Source organism: Diabrotica virgifera, chromosome 8 (assembly GCF_917563875.1).
Source record: "Diabrotica virgifera virgifera chromosome 8, PGI_DIABVI_V3a".
In the NCBI taxonomy this organism is placed as follows: Eukaryota; Metazoa; Arthropoda; class Insecta; order Coleoptera; family Chrysomelidae; genus Diabrotica; species Diabrotica virgifera.
In genome coordinates, this window is record NC_065450.1 from 174860814 (window position 1) to 174880424 (window position 19611).

The window sequence follows — 19611 nt, forward strand, 5'->3', positions numbered from 1 at the left end:
TTAATCCCAGTGGGCAAATGGTTGTATACTTTAATACCGGAGTACAATGGACCATTTCGAGTACGTCTATAATTATAATTGGGAAGAATTATATCTTGCCTGCGTGTATTGTGACTGTGTATATCAGAAGGTTTTAACAATTCATGTCGTTTTCTATGTATAAGTATAGACATCTTATAAATATAAATATTAATGAGCGTCATTATTCCATGATCTTTGAAGAGATCATGGAATTGGATTTTTCGATGGTATACGTTGAGAAGCCGTTTTTCTTAACGCTGTTTTCACATTATGCATTTCTTCATTTTGATGTTCTTGGTCTGTCAGTCTTTCGGATATTGTAATCAAGGTTTTGATGACTGAATGTAATTGTGCAGGATGGTGGTGTGAAGCAGCATTTATATATCTATCGGTATGTGTCGGTTTCCGATACACGGTATAGCCTATGAGAAATCAAATAGACTACATTCTGATAGCAAGGAGGTATCGTAATGCTGTTAAATGTACTAAGACGTATCCAGGAGCTGATATAGGCTCAGATCATAACCCGGTAGTTACTGTGATAGAGGCGAGACCAAAAAAGATTAGGAGACCACACAGAAAGACACTAGATTTAGATAAACTTAGAAATAAAAATATACGACAAGAAACAGGAGAAGAAATAAATGAAAACCTCAGTTCAGTGCAACAACAAATTAATGATACGGATAACGTTAACCAAAAATTAAAGTACATAAATACAGCTATACAAACAGCAGGAAAGAAACATCTGACAAAAACAACAACAAAGAACAAGGGGTGGATGACACAGGACATACTAGACTTGATGGAACAAAGAAGAAAGATGAAGAATTACCTAGACAAATACAAAGAAATAAACAAACACATAAAAAAGAGAATAAAAGAAGCCAAAGAGGCGTGGATTAAAGAACAGTGTGAAGAAATGGAAACCTATGAGAAAAAGTACGATGCGTTCAATATGCACAAAAAAGTAAAAGAGATAACAGGAAGCATAAAGAAATGCGAAATAGGTAAACTTAAAGACAAAGATGGAAATCTTATTGTAGATCTAGAGAATAAAATAAAAAGATGGACAGAATACCTGAATGAATTATTTGAAGACGATAGAAACAACTTAACTCAGATAATCAATGCAACTGGGCCAGACATATTGAAAGAAGAAGTAGAATACGCAATAAGAAACGCTAAAAATGGAAAAGCAAACGGACCTGACGAAATCCCTACAGAACTGCTGAAGCTTTTGAATGATATATCCGTAACATAATATTGCATATATTCAATACAATATACAGTACTGGTATAATACCGCAAGAATGGTTGCTGTCTACGTTTGTCACCATACCGAAGAAAACTAAGGCAATGCAATGTTCAGATCATCGAACAATCTCCTTGATGAGTCACTTGCTTAAAATATTTCTTAGAGTCATCCACAACCGAATCTATCAAAAACTAGACATCGATATTAACGATACACAGATGGGATTCAGAAAAGGATTAGGTACAAGGGATGCTCTCTTTGCCTTGAACGTTCTAACACAGAGATGCCTAGATGTTAACCAAGAGGTAAACGCCTGCTTTATAGACTTTGAAAAGGCGTTTGACAAAGTACGCCACAGTAAACTCAAAGAAATCCTGGAGAGTAAGAACATTGACACCAGAGACATACAAATAATATTAAATCTGTACTGGAATCAGCGAGCTAATATAAAAATAGAAGAACAAACATCGGACGAAATAGAAATACGTAGAGGAGTACGACAGGGTTGTATATTGTCACCGCTCTTATTTAATATCTACAGCGAACAAATATGCCAAGAAGCTCTCTCATATGCAAACGAAGGGATAATAGTCAATGGAGAAGTTATCAATAACATTCGATATGCTGACGATACTGTGATAATGGCAAGAACAGCGGAAGATCTACAACATTTAGTTGAAACTATGAATGAGATATGTAATAACTACGGCATAAGGATGAACGTCAAAAAAACCAAATATATGACCTTCTGTAAGAATCCAATAAATGACACTAGTATCACAATAAACGGTACCCAACTTGAAAAAGTAAACGAATACAAATACTTGGGAACCCTTATCAATGAAACAGGTGACCAAAATCACGAGATAAAAAGACGTATTGAAATTGCCAGGTCTACTTTTATAAAAATGAAAAAATTATTTTGTAATCGTGATATTAGTATTCATCTACGAACTAGAATGTTAAAATGCTATGTATTCAGTACTTTGCTCTACGGTGTTGAGTCATGGACTCTTAAACAGAGGAATATTAAAAATCTTGAAAGCTTTGAGATGTGGTGCTACCGCCGTATACTACGAATAAGTTGGGTGGATAAAATTACAAATGAAGAAGTAATACGCAGAATAAATAACGAGCCAGAAGTTCTACGGAGTATAAAAAGAGAAAACTTGAATACTTAGGCCACCTGATGAGAGGACAAAAGTACACATTCCTACAAAATATAATGCAAGGAAAAATCCAAGGACGAAGAAATCCAGGCCGTAGAAGAATGTCCTTGATGAGAAATTTGAGAGAGTGGTTTGGCTGTACCACTAACGAATTGTTCAAAACAGCAGTAAATAAAATTAGAATCGCCCTAATGGTATCCAATCTCCGATAGGAGAGGCACTCAAAGAAGAAGAAGAAGTATAGCCTATGTGTCCGTCTTGTTTCATTATTATTAACACATCTAAGAATGTTATTTGATCGTTTTCTTCCAGTTCCATAGTAAACTGAATTTTATTGTGTGTTTATGGTTTATTATAAACATTAGCGAAATGCCATCGAAAGGGCAGAAACCACGTTATCCCTTGCACAACATGTTGCAAATACAGGACATACAATGAACCTGAACCAAACAACGATGCTAGCTAACATAGAAATAAAAAGAAAAAAGTGAAATCAGAGAATCGATAGAAATTGAAAGAAATCCCAACGATCTAAACCAAAGAGATGATGCCCAACGGCTTCCTACAACATGGAAAACGGTACTGAAGGAAAAGACCAAAATAAATCAGGCAACAACATCGCGCGCATCTCCCTTCCGGAGCCCCAGCTTATACTTCGCCAATCACCAGAGCGAGAATCCGCGCATGCCAAGCCAATAACAAGTTTAAACAATAATAAAAGTTAAAAAAATTGTTTAAGCTCTTACAATATGTCTACATGACTTGGAATCTATTGAAAACTTATTTATTATCAATTTTACCAAAAACAGTTATTCTTCATAAAATGCTTTACATCATTTAGAATCTACGATGCAACCATCAGATATTCATATTCATTGTTATTAATTTTATACGAGGTACCTATGTCAAAAAATATTAATTTCGTTCAAGAGTAAAGTACCTTTATATTTCTCAATATCGAAAATTGTTATTTGAAAAAGTTGTTTGGAATTAAAAACGATGTTTTAATATTTAATTACATCCTTCTAACTGAAATATTGTGAACTATAAAGGTACTTAGGTACATAGGTATCTTGTATGAAATTTAAAAATTTTTATATCTGATGGTTGCACCTTAGATTTTAGACCAGGTAGAGTATTTCATGAAGTTTAACTTTTTTCGTAAAATTGATAATAAAATATGTATCATAATAATAATAAAATGATGTTGGGTATCCATAATTTGAGAAAATTTGCAATTTTTTTTTCAATTAGAAGGATGTAATTGCATATTAAAACATAGTTTTTAATTGCAAACAACTTTTCATAACAACAATTTTTGATATTCTGAAATATATAGGTACTTTTCTAATTAACTATTCTAAATGGGAAATAAGACACAATTTAACTAAAAAAATTATTTTATTAATATTTCGTATTTTGACAATGACGTCCGGTGTGGACGTCGAAACGTTAATCATTTTTTTAGTTAAAATGTGGCTTATTTCCCATTTAGAGTAGTTAATTACAAAAATGCCACAAGGAAATAGCTGCGTGGCGGATTCAAGGAGGGGCGATGGAACGCCCCCCTCTCAAATCAAGTGATTTAATTTTTTTAAATTATATATAAAGATTATATAAACATTCATTTATTTTTATAGAAATTTAACCAATCGCCCCCCCCCCCCTTAACGACGCTGAATCCGCCACTGGGTACTTTTCTCTTGAACGAAATTCATATTTTTGACATAACTCGTATAAAATTAATAAAATTTAATATCTGATGATTTTAGATATTAGAGCATGCAGAGCATTTTATGAAGAATAACTTTTTTTCGTAAAATTGATAATAAAAAAGATTCCTGTATGATTTCTAGTTACGCAGACATACTGTATAAGACCTCAAAAAGGTTTTTTTGTAATTGTAATGTCAGATTCGGATTGAACATACCTAATCAAAAACAAAATAGAAACATTTTTGATCAAAGTAAAATGTTGAATTCACCATTTTATACAAAAACAATTGTTATTGCTTATATTAATTAACAATTAGCGGCGAAATCTGTGAGTAGAACTTTTTACTTTAACATAATTATAAACCAACAAAAAAATTTTTTAGACAAATATAAGCTTGTTAGATTTTTTCCGAAACAATGCAAGTTTTCGATCTACACTGACTCCCCTATTTGTGTTCATTCGGTATAATAATATTATCATAATATCACTTTTAAGAGTATAGGCACAAAATTTGCTTGCAATGCTTTTTAAATGCATTCATTTTTTCGAATCCTGAAAAAACTAATAAATATTTTTGAAAAATTTAAGCGCAGATTGAAAGATTATATTATTACCGAGCGCCGAAAGTCCCTTAGAGTAAACAAAAGGTTTCTTTTCAATACGATATTTGAAATTAAAAATTACACTCAATTTTCTCCTTTTATTTTCACCCCTGTAACTTATTCAAATAAACATTATAGAGGTTTCCAGGGACTTTCGGCCCTCGGTAATAATGTACCTAATTTTCATTTTGCGTTTAAATTTTTCAAAAATACTAATTAGTTTTCTCAAGACTCGAAAATATGAATGCATTTAAAAAGCATTGCAACCAAAATTTGAGCCTACCCACTTAAGAAGGAAGACTGGTAACCTTTGATTTTGTTTATTATATTTTTGTTTACATCTTGTCAATACCGATAAGTGTCGGTACTGTTTAAGACAGCTAGGGCCCACATTATTCCTATTTATGAAAATATTTATGCGGTTTATGACAATAGATATCTAAGTATGTGGTATACATTGTGAAAGCGGTTTATTAAAATATCATGGTAAAAAATGATAAAAATATTTTCATCAAATTCTATAATTTCCAATTTCATTATAAACAAAGGACTAGTATCTATAACAACAGCAAGACTGCATAACGCCTCTCAAGTAAAAATGTCAAGTAAGACAAATAAATTATAGTTTTATATTTACTTTACCGCCTTATTATTTTTTTAGCTTCTGGTGAGTTTGTGGAAGGTGTTGTTTGCAAGGTATCCGATATACAAGAAAATGAACTCAAAACGTTTCCATTAAAGATTGGAGAAGTCCTTCTTGTGAAGCAAAATAATGTTATTAGTGCATTAGGTTCAAAATGTACACATTATGGAGCTCCGCTTGTAAACGGGGCCCTTGGCAATGGAAGAATTAGATGCCCTTGGCATGGAGCGTGTTTTAAATTATCTACTGGAGATATTGAAGAATTTCCAGGTAACTATTTTGTGTCTTAATATGCCTAAGCGGGCACAGTTTGTATTAACTAACTTTTAACCTTAACAATGTCTTTACCTTAACAATGTACATAATATCGTCGGCCTCATATGAAAAGTGCCTAAATCCAAATTAACAAATTTTACAGGAGACGAAAAAAACTGATTTAAAGAATGATTTTGACTTAAAACTTTATCTTATTTGACACAATTACTTGGAATAGTGTCAGTCAGCCTTCTCTTAAAGATAGATAAAATATTATTACTTTAAAAATAGAGTTGGGCAACTTTCATTTTTGAAATAAGAAAACATTTTGGAGTTAGGCACATTTAATAACGAAAATCATGAAGAAATATGCGTAACTCCATAAAAAGGTCGCCAAAAATAAACTGTGAAAAATGCTTAAGTCCCACAAGAATAATAAATGTGGGGTTTTAAGGATAATAATGCTACTTTCTGATAATAATGCTGTAGTTTCTGACAGTTTATGATAATTATCTACACAAAAACTATAATAATATTAGTCCGTTCTTTAACGGTAAAATATTGCAAAACCTCTAAATTTTAAAGAACCGCTTGAATTGACATGAAATTTGGCATACACATAGCTAACAAGTCAAAGAAAAAAAGTGATATTGTGCCGATATGTGCTTTTGCCCTGGGGGTGGTTTTCACCCCCTCTTGGGGGTAAAAAAATATTCGTCCAAAGAAAGTCAGTAAATCGATAAACTGGCTAATTTTAAGTAACTTTTGTTCTATGGAGTTTTTTCACTAAGTCAATACTTTTCGAGTTATTTGGCAGTGAATATGTTCATTTTTTCAACAAAATTTCTCAAATAGTAATTTCAGTTTTTCGCAAATAACTCAAATAGTAAGAATTTTGTCGAAAAAACATTCTTAGCAAAAATATAGCATGTAAAAAAATTTAAAAAATGGTGTATATATCACGTCTCTACACCTAGTAGAAGCAGAGTTATAGCTAATGAAAAATAGGTTCATATTCGTCAAATTCCAAATGGAATACTTTAACGTGAAATAACCAAAAATGAAGCACATTTCGGGGAAAACTCATTACAACTTATTTAAAGTGTTTAAAAAAAACTTCATTTTTGTTTTATAAAAAAATTCTAGCATAAAAATTAAACAAGTTACGCTCAAAATAAAGTTTGTCCCTTTTGGTTTTGGTAAAAAAATCGAGAAGATCACCCCCTAATTATTATCTTAAATGAACTTAATCGTTACGACTTCACAAGTTTCTTGACTCGTGTATATATTGTTTATATGATCTGTAAGTTTCATCGGTTTTAAGTCCTTGTTATTGAAAGGGCTGTAGTTAAATGGGGTTGAACGAGTCACTGATCACGAATGTATGCAAATTTAGAAACACCAAATCTCAATAAATTTTTGTCTAACAGAAAAACAAAAAAATACATGATATTCAGAAAAGCAAATCTAACTTTTTTTGTTTTTCGAGATTTTTGGTATCTCTAACAATTTTTAAGTTATTTTGAAAAAAATCATATTTTTCAAAATTTAAATTTTTAAAAATTTTACTTTGAAACCAAATTTTTTCAAAAATAATTTGTGGAGCGGTAACGATTAATTTCATTTAAGCTGCTAATTAGGGGTGGTCTTCCCGATTTTTTTTGCAAAAACAAAAGGGACCAACTTTATTTTGAGCGTAACTTGCTTAAATTTAATGCTAGAAACTTTTTGTAAAAACAGAAATAAAGCTTTTTTAAAACACTTTAAAAAAGTTATAATGGGTTTTTCCCAAAAAGTGCTTAATTTTTTGGATATTTTACGTCGAAATATTCTATTTGAAATTTGGTGAATATGGATCTATTTTTCATTGGCTATAACTCTGGTTCTACGAGATCCAGAGACCTAACGCTTACACCATTTTTTTTTTACTTTTTTATAGACTATATTTTTGCTAAGAACGTTTTTTCGACAAAATACTTACTTTTTGAGTTATTTGCCAAAAACCGTCTAAAAATGTGGTTATTTTGTTGAAAAATGAACAAATTCACTCAACTAAAAGTTACTTAAAATTAGTCAGTTTACCCATTTCCGGACTTATTTTGGACATATATTTTTTCACCCCCAAGAGGGGGTGATAGTCACCCTCAGGGCAAAAGCACACATCGGAACAATATCACTTTTTTTCTTTGACATGTAAGCCATACGTATGCCAAATTAAATGTCAATCCAAGCGGTTCTTTAAAATTTAGAGCAAAAACCGTGAAAGAATGGACTATATGATCAAATTGAATTTACCTTTTATAAGTTTACACTATTTTCATGAAGATATGTTAGCGTATAATACTTTTCTTGAAGATATAACACAGCAGCGCAGCAAAAGTACATCTAACCTCAATGAAAATGATGGACTTTGGCAAGTTTCATGTGATTCACCCAACGTCGTGGAGTTGGGTAGAATTCTTTTTTGTGGTTCTAGCGACATCTATTGACTTTTTTGTCTTGCTATGCATGCGTACCATAAATATTAATCAGATGGCGCAAAAATCTCATTTTTGCTTATTTTGTGACTTAGGCACTTTTCATATGAGGCCGACGATATATGCCTTTTTCGCATAGGATTGTGTTCTTTATTAACCTTTTGATTTAACTATGGCTTATTCTTCATCTTCTTAGCCTTCTATCGCCAATGTCTGGACATTGGCCTCTTCCAACTCCTTCCATCGGCCTCTAACCTGAATAACATATTTCCAATTTTTTGGGCTATTTTTTAACCCTCTTATCATCAACCCATCTCATCTTTGGTCTTCCTCTTGGTCGTTTACTGTCGTAAGGTCTTCAATGTTTTATTGTTGCGCTCCAACGTTGGTCTTTTTATCTAGCAGTGTGGCCTGCGAAACTCCATTTAAGTTGGTCAGTTTTGTTGTTATGTCCTCGACATTTGTTATTGATCTTACCCAGTCGTTCCTCTTTTTATCTGACAGTCGTATACCTAACATTATTCTTTCCATTGCTCTTTCTTTTGTAGCTAGTTTATTCATATTTGTCTTGGTTAGGGTCCAGGTTTGATATCCATATGTCATGATAGGAAGGATGCACTGGTTGAACAATTTGCTCCTTAAGTATTGAGGTTCTTAGGTATAAGGTTCTAAGTTTTCCAAATTCTGTCCATGCTTGTCTTGCTCTTCTAGTAATTTCCGCTCCTTGGTTCTCTTTGTCAAATTTCAGGATTTTGTCTAGGTAGATATATTCCTGGACTTGTTTCTATCTCACGGCCGTTTATAATTGGGGTCATGTATGTGTTTGTCATTATTTTTGCTTTTCTTATATTCATTTCTAGGTCAACGCCGACGTATTGGGAGCTGCCTGCGAGTTCCTCCTCACCATTTCCAGTTTTTTTAAGCGTAGGTAATCGCTCTTCCTTAAGGGATTTATGGAAGAGTAACACCGAGTCTAAAGCCCTCATCTCTTGCCGTACTGCTCCTCCATAGGTCGATTCGATACACAAGGGTATTCCAATCGAAGTAGGAGATTCATTTAGAATTTTAAACTAATACCTACGTTAGCTTTTTTGTTTTCTGACCAGGGCCTGAACCATCATCCGCTAGATCATGTACAAACCAACAGCAATTAATTAGAAATAAAATATGCCACCAAACTAGCCTATAACTATGCTAGCTTTATCGTAAAGTCAGAATAACCATTGTTTCTCGGAAATGGTTGCAGCAATAAATTATTTCTTGGTTTAAAACTTCAGCAATTGAATAGCAATTAATTTCGTGCGGTTTCACCATGGTAAATTCACTTTATTCTTCAATCTCAGGTACTTTTTCTCCCTACTCGGGATTTTAGGACTCTCTCATAGAGTTTTCCAATAGAACATATGACACCAATCCCCGATAATTATTGTAGTAGGTTCTGTTTGTGTTTTTACCACATGATGGCTCGTCATATGGTCAGATTTATTCTATAACTATTGCGCTCCCTAATCGCGAGATGTTATACTATCGCACTCAGAGATGATTGGTAAATAGTCCATTCTTTCACGGTTTTTGCTCTAAATTTTAAATAACCGCTTGGATTGACATGAAATTTGGCATACGCATAGCTTACATGTCAAAGAAAAAAAGTGATATTGTGCCGATGTGTGCTTTTGCCCTGGGGGTGACTTTCACCCCCTCTTGGGGGTGAAAAAATATATGTCCAAAACAAGTCCGGAAATGGGTAAACTGACTAATTTTAAGTAACTGTTGTTCTATAGAGCTTTTTCGCCAAGTCAACACCTTTCGAGTTATTTGCGAGTGAATATGTTCATTTTTCAACAAAATAACCACATTTTTAGACGGTTTTTCGCAAATAACTCAAAAAGTAAGTACTTTGTCGAAAAAACGTTCTTATCAAAAATATAGCCTATAAAAAAGTAAAAAATATGGTGTAAGCGTTAGGTCTCTGGATCTCGTAGAACCAGAGTTATAGCCAATGAAAAATAGATTCATATTCACCAAATTTCAAATAGAATATTTCGACGTGAAATATCTAAAAAAATTAAGCACTTTTTGGGGAAAACCCATTAAAACTTTTTTAAAGTGTTTAAAAAAAGCTTTATTTATGTTGTTACAAAAAGTTTCTAGCATTAAATTTAAGCAAGTTACGCTCGAAATAAAGTTGGTCCCTTTTGTTTTTGCAAAAAAAAAATCGGGAAGTCCACCCCCTAATTAGCAACTTAAATGAAATTAATCGTTGCCGCTCCATAAATTATTTTACTTATATTGTGTTTATATGATCTGTAAGTTTAATCGATTTAAAGTGCTTATTTTTGAAAAAATTTGGTTTCAAAGTAAAATTTTTAAAAATTTAAATTTTGAAAAATATGCTTTTTTTCAAAATAACTTAAAAATTGTTAGAGATACCAAAAATCTCGAAAAACAAAAAAAGTCAGATTTGCTTTTCTGAATATCATGTATTTTTTTGTTTTTCTGTTAGACAAAAATTGATCAAGATTTGGTGTTTCTAAATTTGCATACATTCGTGATCAGTGACTCGTTCAACCCCTTTTAACTACAGCCCTTTCAATAATAAGGACTTTGAACCGATGAAACTTACAGATCATATAAACAATATATACACGAGTCAAGAAACTTGTGAAGTCGTTACGATTAAGTTCATTTAAGATATTAATTAGGAGGTGATTTTCTCGATTTTTTTACCAAAACCAAAAGGGACTAACTTTATTTTGAGCGTAACTTGTTTAATTTTGATGCTAGAAATTTTTTTGTAAAACAAAAATGAAGCTTTTTTTAAATACTTTAAATAAGTTGTAATGAGTTTTCCCCGAAATGTGCTTCATTTTTGCTTATTTCACGTTAAAGTATTCCATGTGGAATTTGACGAATATGAACCTATTTTTCATTAGCTATAACTCTGCTGCTGCTAAATAAAAAGACGTGATATATACAACATTTTTTTAAATTTTTTATAGGCTATATTTTTGCTAAGAATGCTTTTTCGACAAAATACTTACTATTTGAGTTATTTGCGAAAAACCGTCTAAAAGCGTGGTTATTTTGTTGAAAAAATGAACATATTCACTGCCAAATAACTCAAAAAGTATTGACTTGGTGAAAAAACTCTATAGAACAAAAGTTACTTAAAATTAGCCAGTTTACCCATTTCCTGACTTTCTTTGGACGAATATTTTTTAACCCCCAAGAGGGGGTGAAAACCACCCCCAGGGGAAAAGCACATATCGGCACAAAATCACTTTTTTTCTTTGACTTGTTAGCTGTGTGTATGCCAAATTTGATGTCAATCCAAGCGGTTCTTTAAAATTTAGAGGTTTTGCAATATTTTACCGTTAAAGAATGGACTAAAAGGGGAAAAAGTATAGCTTTAAGCGATGCTCCAGGGAGCCTGACGGTATTTTGTTTCTACTTCTGAAAACAAATATGGATAATGAGATGATAGGACATCGCCCAGAAGAGGGGTCAGAAACGAGTAACTCTTCTAAGCTTATAAATACAAATACAACGGGATGGATCAGAGATGTGACTCCAGCCGTAGATTCTGTCTCCACCCCAAATACTCAGCTATGTCACAAAAGTATTGAAGATGGCGGTGGTACAAAGACACCATTCTGATAGGTATTCAACTAGATCAGGCTCAAGCAAATTTAAAAAACAAACATAAAAATCACAAGATGAGGCTTCTGTCCGAAGTCATTACCAACTTCTACAGTTGGTACTTCTATAGAATAACTTCTATAGAATAACATTTAGAGTAGGTACCCTGTAAAACACAGAAGTGTATGATATGAAACTTAAAGACTACAGTAACCAGGATAAAAAATACATGATGCCAAAATAAATTAACTCAAACGCAGCCTAACGAATAAAAAATTCTCATCAGCCATACTGGTACATGGAATACGGATACCATGGGATGCAAAATATACCTCAATCTCGGCAAACAATTCGCAGCCATACCATGTTACAAAAAAGTAAAACTAGGAGAAACTAAATTTACGTGCATAGAAATCGGCCCACTTAAAAATTTGGTCATTTTTGATGTCTCATATTTTCTAAACCTGTTGGCCGATTTCAGTGGTTTTTTTAACATGTTATAGCCTGATTATTTAGCAATACCACTGTAATAATATTGTTGCTAAACAGGTAAATTTTCATTGTATACCTGGTGTACCAATCGAACTGTGTTTTTTTCTCAAAGTTCGCATCACCCTGTGGAATATTCTAGCATTTATAAAATACTGAAATTAAAACTCAATTATAGCCTCAGGTTTTCTTAACATTCTGTTTTTTGATTAATTCATTTATGTTGGATAATAAAAAAGTTAGGTACTTAACAGCTAGACATGTTCTTCATCAATACACAGTGTTTCTAAATAAGTGCGACAAACTTTAAGGGATAATTCTGCATGAAAAAATACTGACGGTTGGCTTTATAAACATATGTCCGCAAATATTTCGTTTCCGCGATACGGGATGTTGAATTTTTTCTTACAAACTGACGATTTATTTTATTGCTTTAAAACCGGTTGAGATATGCCAATGAAATTTGGTGAGTTTTAAGACGTAGTTATTGCACATTTTTTGAAATACAATTACGATTTTAATATTCACCATTAGCGCGCATACGTGTAATATGACCGATCATATTACCCGTATGCACGCTAATGGTGAATATAAAATTCTTAATTTTATGTCAAAAGATCCGCAATAACTAATTCTTAAAACCTACCAAATTTCATTTACATATCTCAACTGGTTTTAAAGCAATAAATAAATCGTCAGTTTGTAAGAAAAAATTTAACATCCCGTATCTCGGAAACAAAATATTTGCGGACATACGTTTATAAAGCAACTGTCATTATTTTTTACGCAGAATTACCCCTTAAAGTTTGTCTCACTTATTTAAAAACACCGTGTATTGATGAAGAACATGTCTGGTTGTTAAAGTACATACCTAACTTTTTTATGATCCAACATAAACGAATGAATCAAAAAACAGAATGTTAAGAAAACCTGAGGCTATAGTTGGGTTTTAATTTCAGTATTTTATAAATGCTAGAATATTCCACAGGTTGTTGCGAACTTTGAGAAAAAAACACAGTTTGATTGGTACACCCGGTATACAGGGTGTCCCAGACTAATTTAGCCTCGCTATATCTCTTAAACGAATAGAGATTTTCGAATGGGACAAAAAGTGATATATTCTACTTGTAATACACTTTAATATGGCTTACAAAAAAAAATCATCCTCTAAATATTCATCCCTTAGTTACAACCCCTAACTTTAATTTTTTTAATAGCACTCTGTATATTTTTTTATAGTTTTGGATGTGGTCTTTTATCGTCTATTCAACACATTTTTTGAAAATAAAATCGGTTCGTAAATAACCAAGAAACTATTAGTTTATTTTTGTTAATTGTGTGTCCCAGACTAATTTATCCAGGCTATATTTCTTAAACGAATAGAGATTTTCGAATGGGACAAAAACTGATCTATTCCATTTGTAATACACTTTCATATGGCGTAGAAAAAATTCATCCCCTAAATATTCATCCCTAATTTACAGGGTGCTATTTAAAAAAATAAAGTTAGGGGTTGTAACTAAGGGATGAATATTTAGGGGATAATTTTTTTTCTACGCCATATTAAAGTGTATTACAAATGTAATAGATCAGTTTTTGTCCCATTCGAAAATCTCTATTCGTTTAAGAAATATGGCCTGGATAAATTAGTCTGGGACACATAATTAACACTGGAACACTGATATTTTCTTGGTTATTTACGAACCGATTTTATTTTCAAAAAATGTGTTGAATAGACGATAGAAGACTACATCCAAAACTATAAAAAAATATACAGGGTGCTATTAAAAAAATTAAAGTTAGGGTTTGTAACTAAGGGATGAATATTTAGGGGATGATTTTTCTACGCCATATTAAAGTGTATTACAAGTATAATAGACGACTTTTGTCCCATTCGAAAATCTCTATTCGTTTAAGAGATATAGCGTGGCTAAATTAGTCTTGGACACCCTGTATAATGAAAATTTACCTGTTTAGCAACAATATTATTACAGTGGTATTGTTAAAGAATCAGGCTATAACACGTTAAAAAAATCACTTAAATCGGCCAACAGGTTTAGGAAATATGAGACATCGAAAAAGACCAAATTTTTAAGTGGGCCGATTTCTTTGACTTGTCTCATACATGTACAACTTTGTATAATGTCGCATGTGATGAATAAATTTGACTTGACTTGACTTGACTATGCACGTAAGTTTATATAAATATTAGCAAAATAAAGTTTTAACAAAAGATATGGTGGCCGATGACAAACATGAAAAACATTAGTCAAAAACGCAGTACAAAATAACAAACCTCTCAGAAAACAATCTTTAAGTATGTATCGACGTTAGTTTGGTGGTGATAAATCATATCTGCTCTTTACGTAGTTCCACTAAATCATGTTTACTCTTCATATACTTATGCTTGATTTACTAGTTGTATGTACTAGTTGTGAATATGATATAATTGTAAGTACAATTTTTTTTCTGGCCAGGTTAAGCACTTTTTATTTTTAGGTTTAGATTCACTTCCGTGTTATCAAGTTACTATTGAAGATGAAAATGTGAAAGTTAGAGCTAAAAAGAGCGATTTGATTTCCAATAAACGCATTAAACCTATGGGAGGAAAACTTGCGACAACGGAAGAGTCTATTGTTATTATTGGAGGAGGACCAGCAGCTGAAGCTTGTGCTGAAACTCTCAGACAAGAAAAATTTGGGGGGTCCATTACTATGATCTGTAAAGAAAATTTCGTACCATATGATAGAGTAAGATTTTTTGTTTACTTCTATACCTACGCGATAAATTAAAACCTACGTATATATTTTCAATCTTCTTCTTCTTTTTCTTAAAGTGCCTTCTTCAATAGGTTGGCTACTACAATTATTGCAAACTCCTCTCTGTCTTCCGCTGATCTTATTAACTGTTAAAAATTTAACCCTATTCATTGTCGGATATTTCTTAGTCATCTCTTTCCGTCGATCTGTCCTTTCACTATTAGTTGAGCATATTATTTCTCAGTATGTGGCCTAGGTAAGATGTTTTTCTAACTTTCACTGTGTTTAAAAGTTATCGTTTCTTGACTATTATATGCAGCACTTTTTCGTTTGGGGTATGCAATGTCCATGAAATCTTGAGGATTATCCGGTAGATCTACATTTAAAAGGCTTCTAATTCATTTACGGTTGATGTTTTAAAGGTTCACGTTTCAACTACATAGAGAAGAGTCGAATTTCGAGTTTTATTCGAGAATCACGTAGCAGTCTTGATTTTTTCGTATGATTTTCTGGCATAATCTGTTTTTGATCTAATTTCTGGATCATAATTTAGGCTACTATCGATTAAACATTCCAGGTAGTTGATCTTGTTGATCTGTTATACAATGTGCTCGTCCATTGAGCAAGGTTGAGGTACATTTTTGTTTTTCGGATTGACATTACTTTTCGGATTTCTTAATGTTTATTTTCATACCAAATTGCTGACAGACCGAGTTGGTCCTGTCGATGAGTAGTTGTAAACAGTGGCGTACCGATAGATCAGCGGGCCCTGGTTCCAGTTGGGATGCGGGCCCAGCCGCCCAATAAAAACTCACATCGTATAACACGAGTATCGAGCATCTAGCCTATTGTATTGGGATTATTTTTATGACCCACCGTATAAAACTTGTCCACCGTATAAAACTTGCATTGGATATCTGTTTCCGAATTTCTGCAACTTTGTAGTTTACCCACAACTTATTCATGGATCGTGCTAATATAAAGAATACAAGTGTTTGAGTTAGCACGTGTAGGCAGGCATCGGTTGTTATTCTTTAAACAAGGACTTCGGCAAGCAGGTAAAACGAGCAAGGAACCTTACAAAAGCGTTCACTGCGTTTCTTAATAATTTTCATTTATAACATGTTTTCTCACATACAATATATTAAGTTATCTTTCTTATGTTCTTTAGTTACTAATTTTATAAATATTTGTGTCATTGCAGTAAAAATTCCTTTTGTTCACAAAATTTAACTTGTAAATTTGCATTGTGTGTGGATAGATACTGGCCAAACAGCGTTAAAAAAAGATACCTTATTTTACTTTTGAGTCGATTTTTTTGCTCTCAAGTGTATTTGGTTGGTTGGTTCCATACTTTATCCAAACCCTGTATATTGTGTATATAAACTGTATATTGATTAATATTTTTTATTGATAAAAGGCAAGATTAAGCAAAGAAATGGGATTAGACATAAATACTGCAGTGTTCCGAAATGAGGACTTTTATCGAAAATATAACATAGATATATTAAAAGACATCGATGCGACAAAGGTGGACACTAATAAGAAAATAGTGTGTTTGAGGAACAACACAAAAGTTCCTTATACTAAGTTGTTCATTGCAACAGGAAATAGACCAAGAAGACCCTGCACTTCTGGATGTCATTTGAAGAATGTGATAGTGTTGAGAACATACGAAGAAGCTAAGTAAGTAATATTGAATAATTTTAATTTTACACTACATAAAAAAGGAGGTCGAAAGAGATTTTAATTAAGAGTTATTCTTCATTTTTTCAAGTGGGTAATTGCGTTTATTGAAGCACAATAATTTTCGGTTACCTTTTGGAAAAGGAGAACGAGTGAATGGGTGAATGAGTGAGTGGGTAGTTCTTTCAGGACATCATCATCATCCAGCCCTTTGCGTCCACTGCTGGACATAGACCTCCCTCATTTTTGTCCATTGTGCTCTATTTTGACAGGACAATAGACTCAATAAAACACAGGTTAAAACAAAATAAATATATTGTTGATATTTACATACAGATGCTCGGTAGCTATCATTCCTTGGTTTCGTCGGAGAGGTGGTACGTAGAGGTTGTTGCGCCGATATGGAAACGCGTTTGATGCTCTGCTGTTGATCATATCATTACAAACTTTCGAAGAAGCAAACATATTGAATAAAAGTTTTTCGAAAAAATTTAAGTGTCTTTAAATAAATATCAATAGTATCAATTTGAAATTTGCGTACAGAACGTCTTTGTAAAGAAGTGTTTATGTAACTTATGAAATACTTCTTCTTCTACTTCTTTTTGTATAAACATGACTCTGTCTGTTTTTTCAATGTGCCTCTAGTAAGTTGTCGTTCCATAGTTTTAGTGATCTTCCCACTGATCGTCTTCATATTGGGGAACCGTCTCTCGCTCTCCTGACTATCCTATTTGTTGTCATTCGGCTTATGTGGTCATTCCATTCTATTCTTCTGTTTCTTACCCAGTTATTAATGTTATACACCTTGCATCTCCATCATATATCTGTACTTATAGCTCTGTCCCATAGCATAGAGTCTTACTATCGATTTTTCGAAGGGTTTTCATCTCCGCTGTTTCGAGCAATATTTTTGTCCTCTCTGTGTCGGGTCGTGTTTCTGCCGCGTATGTCATTATTGGTCTGATGACTGTTTTGTAAATTCTGCCTTTCATCTCTTTTCCGATATTTTTATTTCTCCATATTGTGTCATTCAGGCAACCTGCGGCTCTGTTTGCTCTATTCACTTGATCTTCCACTTCTGTTTCGAGCCTTCCGTAGCTAGATAGTGTGATGCCTAGGTATTTAAACTTCATCACTTGTTCTATTAGCTGACCTTCCAGCTCCAATTAAAATCTTATTGGATCTGCTGTTATAACCATGCATTTTGTGTTTTGTGAGGAAATTAATATGTTAAATGTTCAGGCGATTATGTTGAATTGGTGCAGCATACGTTGTAAATCATCTTCACTTTGAGAGATGAGTATTGCATCGTCCGCATAGCAGATTATTTTAAGTTGATTTTCTTCCATTTGGTATCCTTTTTTAGTTCTTACTTTTTTTATTATTTCGTCCATGATCAGGTTGAACAATAAAAGACTCAGGTATGGGATAAGACAGGAATCCCCCTGTCTTATCCCATTGCCGGCTTCAATTGGATCAGTTAATTCATCGTCCACTTTTACTTTTATTGTGTTGTTCTGGTAGATGATTTCGATTGTTTTAATTATTCCTAGAGGTACCTCTCTCGAATATATCAAATGGGTATCGTCCTTTAATATGACCCTGTCAAATGCTTTCTTAAGGTCCACGAAACATAAATATGCCGGTTTGTTGTATTCCAACGATTTCTCTTGGACTTGCCTCATTATAAATATAGCGTCAGTGCATGACCTTCCCGACCTAAAACCTTGTTGTTCTTCTGCTAATGTTATAATTTCATTCCATTTGTTTGTTATCACTTTGGTTGTTAATTTTAATGTTGTGTTTAATAAGTTAATTCCTCTGTAATTCTCCGGGTCCGATTTGTCTCCTTTTTTGAAGAGAGGTATTAGGATGCTTGATCTCCATTCTTGTGGTATTCTGTTTTGTTCTATTTATTTTTTGTATTAGTTTTAATAGTTATGTTTAGTTAGATCTTGTCCTCCGTACTTTAGGAGTTCGTTCGATATTCTGTCATCTCCTAGAGATTTTCTATTTTTTAATTTTCTTAATGCTTCCTTTACCTCTCCCTCCTCGATGTTTATTTCTTTGTTTGTTGTAACTTCAGGTGTTGGTGGTTCATTATCCGCCTTTAGCAAATAGAGATCGGAAGTAGTCTGCCCATGTTTCCTTCTGAATGTGTTTCTTCTTCTTCTTAAAGTGCCTATCCGTTCCGGATGTTGGCGATCATTATGGCTATCTTGACTTTGTTTACCGCAGCGCGGAACAGTTCAGTGGTAGTCGTGTTATACCACTTACGTAAATTTTGAAGCCAGGAAATGCGTCTTCTTCCCGGTCCTCTTTTACCATTTACCTTCCCTTGGAGAATCAGTTGGAGAAGGCCGTAACGTTCTTGATTTCTCATTACATGTCCTAGATATTCTATTTTTTTTGTTTTTGTTTCACACTCTTTCCCCATTCTACGCAGGACTTCCACATTGGTGATTCGGTCAATCCAAGATATACGTAAGATGCGCCTATAACACCACATTTCGAAAGCCTCGAGCCGATTCATAGATGCAACAGTTAGTGTCCATGCTTCCATTCCGTAGAGCAGAACTGAGAATATGTAGCATTTCATGTGTTTCGCTTTTATTAATTCGTTCATCTCCTTTCTTTGCCCTCTCATCATTCTCCATACTTCTTTTTGTCATTTGTCATTCTACCTGGTACAGTGACGGAGCAGTTATATTCGCGGTGGGAGGAGCGACAGACAGACAGCTTATATCAAATTTCTCACTTTTATTACCATCCTTGCATTTTAAACTTTCATTTGACACCTCATTTGTCATTATATCTCTAACTTTTAGTACCATCCTTGGGTTATAAGCTTTCATTTGACACCTCATTTGTCATTCTACCTAATATAGTGACGGAGC

General features: G+C 33.2%; 1 protein-coding gene across 1 annotated transcript in view; it reads left to right on the forward strand.

Annotated features, from left to right (window-relative positions):
• Positions 1-5215: 5215 nt before the first annotated feature.
• LOC114328926 (apoptosis-inducing factor 3-like) overlaps positions 5216-19611 on the forward strand; it is a 47917-nt gene continuing 33521 nt past the window's right edge. Inside the window, exons 1-4 of the mRNA XM_028277911.2 lie at positions 5216-5371; positions 5428-5679; positions 14769-15019; positions 16449-16714. Of these exons, the coding sequence (XP_028133712.2) occupies positions 5260-5371; positions 5428-5679; positions 14769-15019; positions 16449-16714 (881 nt within the window). The 5' untranslated portion in view covers positions 5216-5259. The remainder of the gene's footprint in view (positions 5372-5427; positions 5680-14768; positions 15020-16448; positions 16715-19611) is intronic.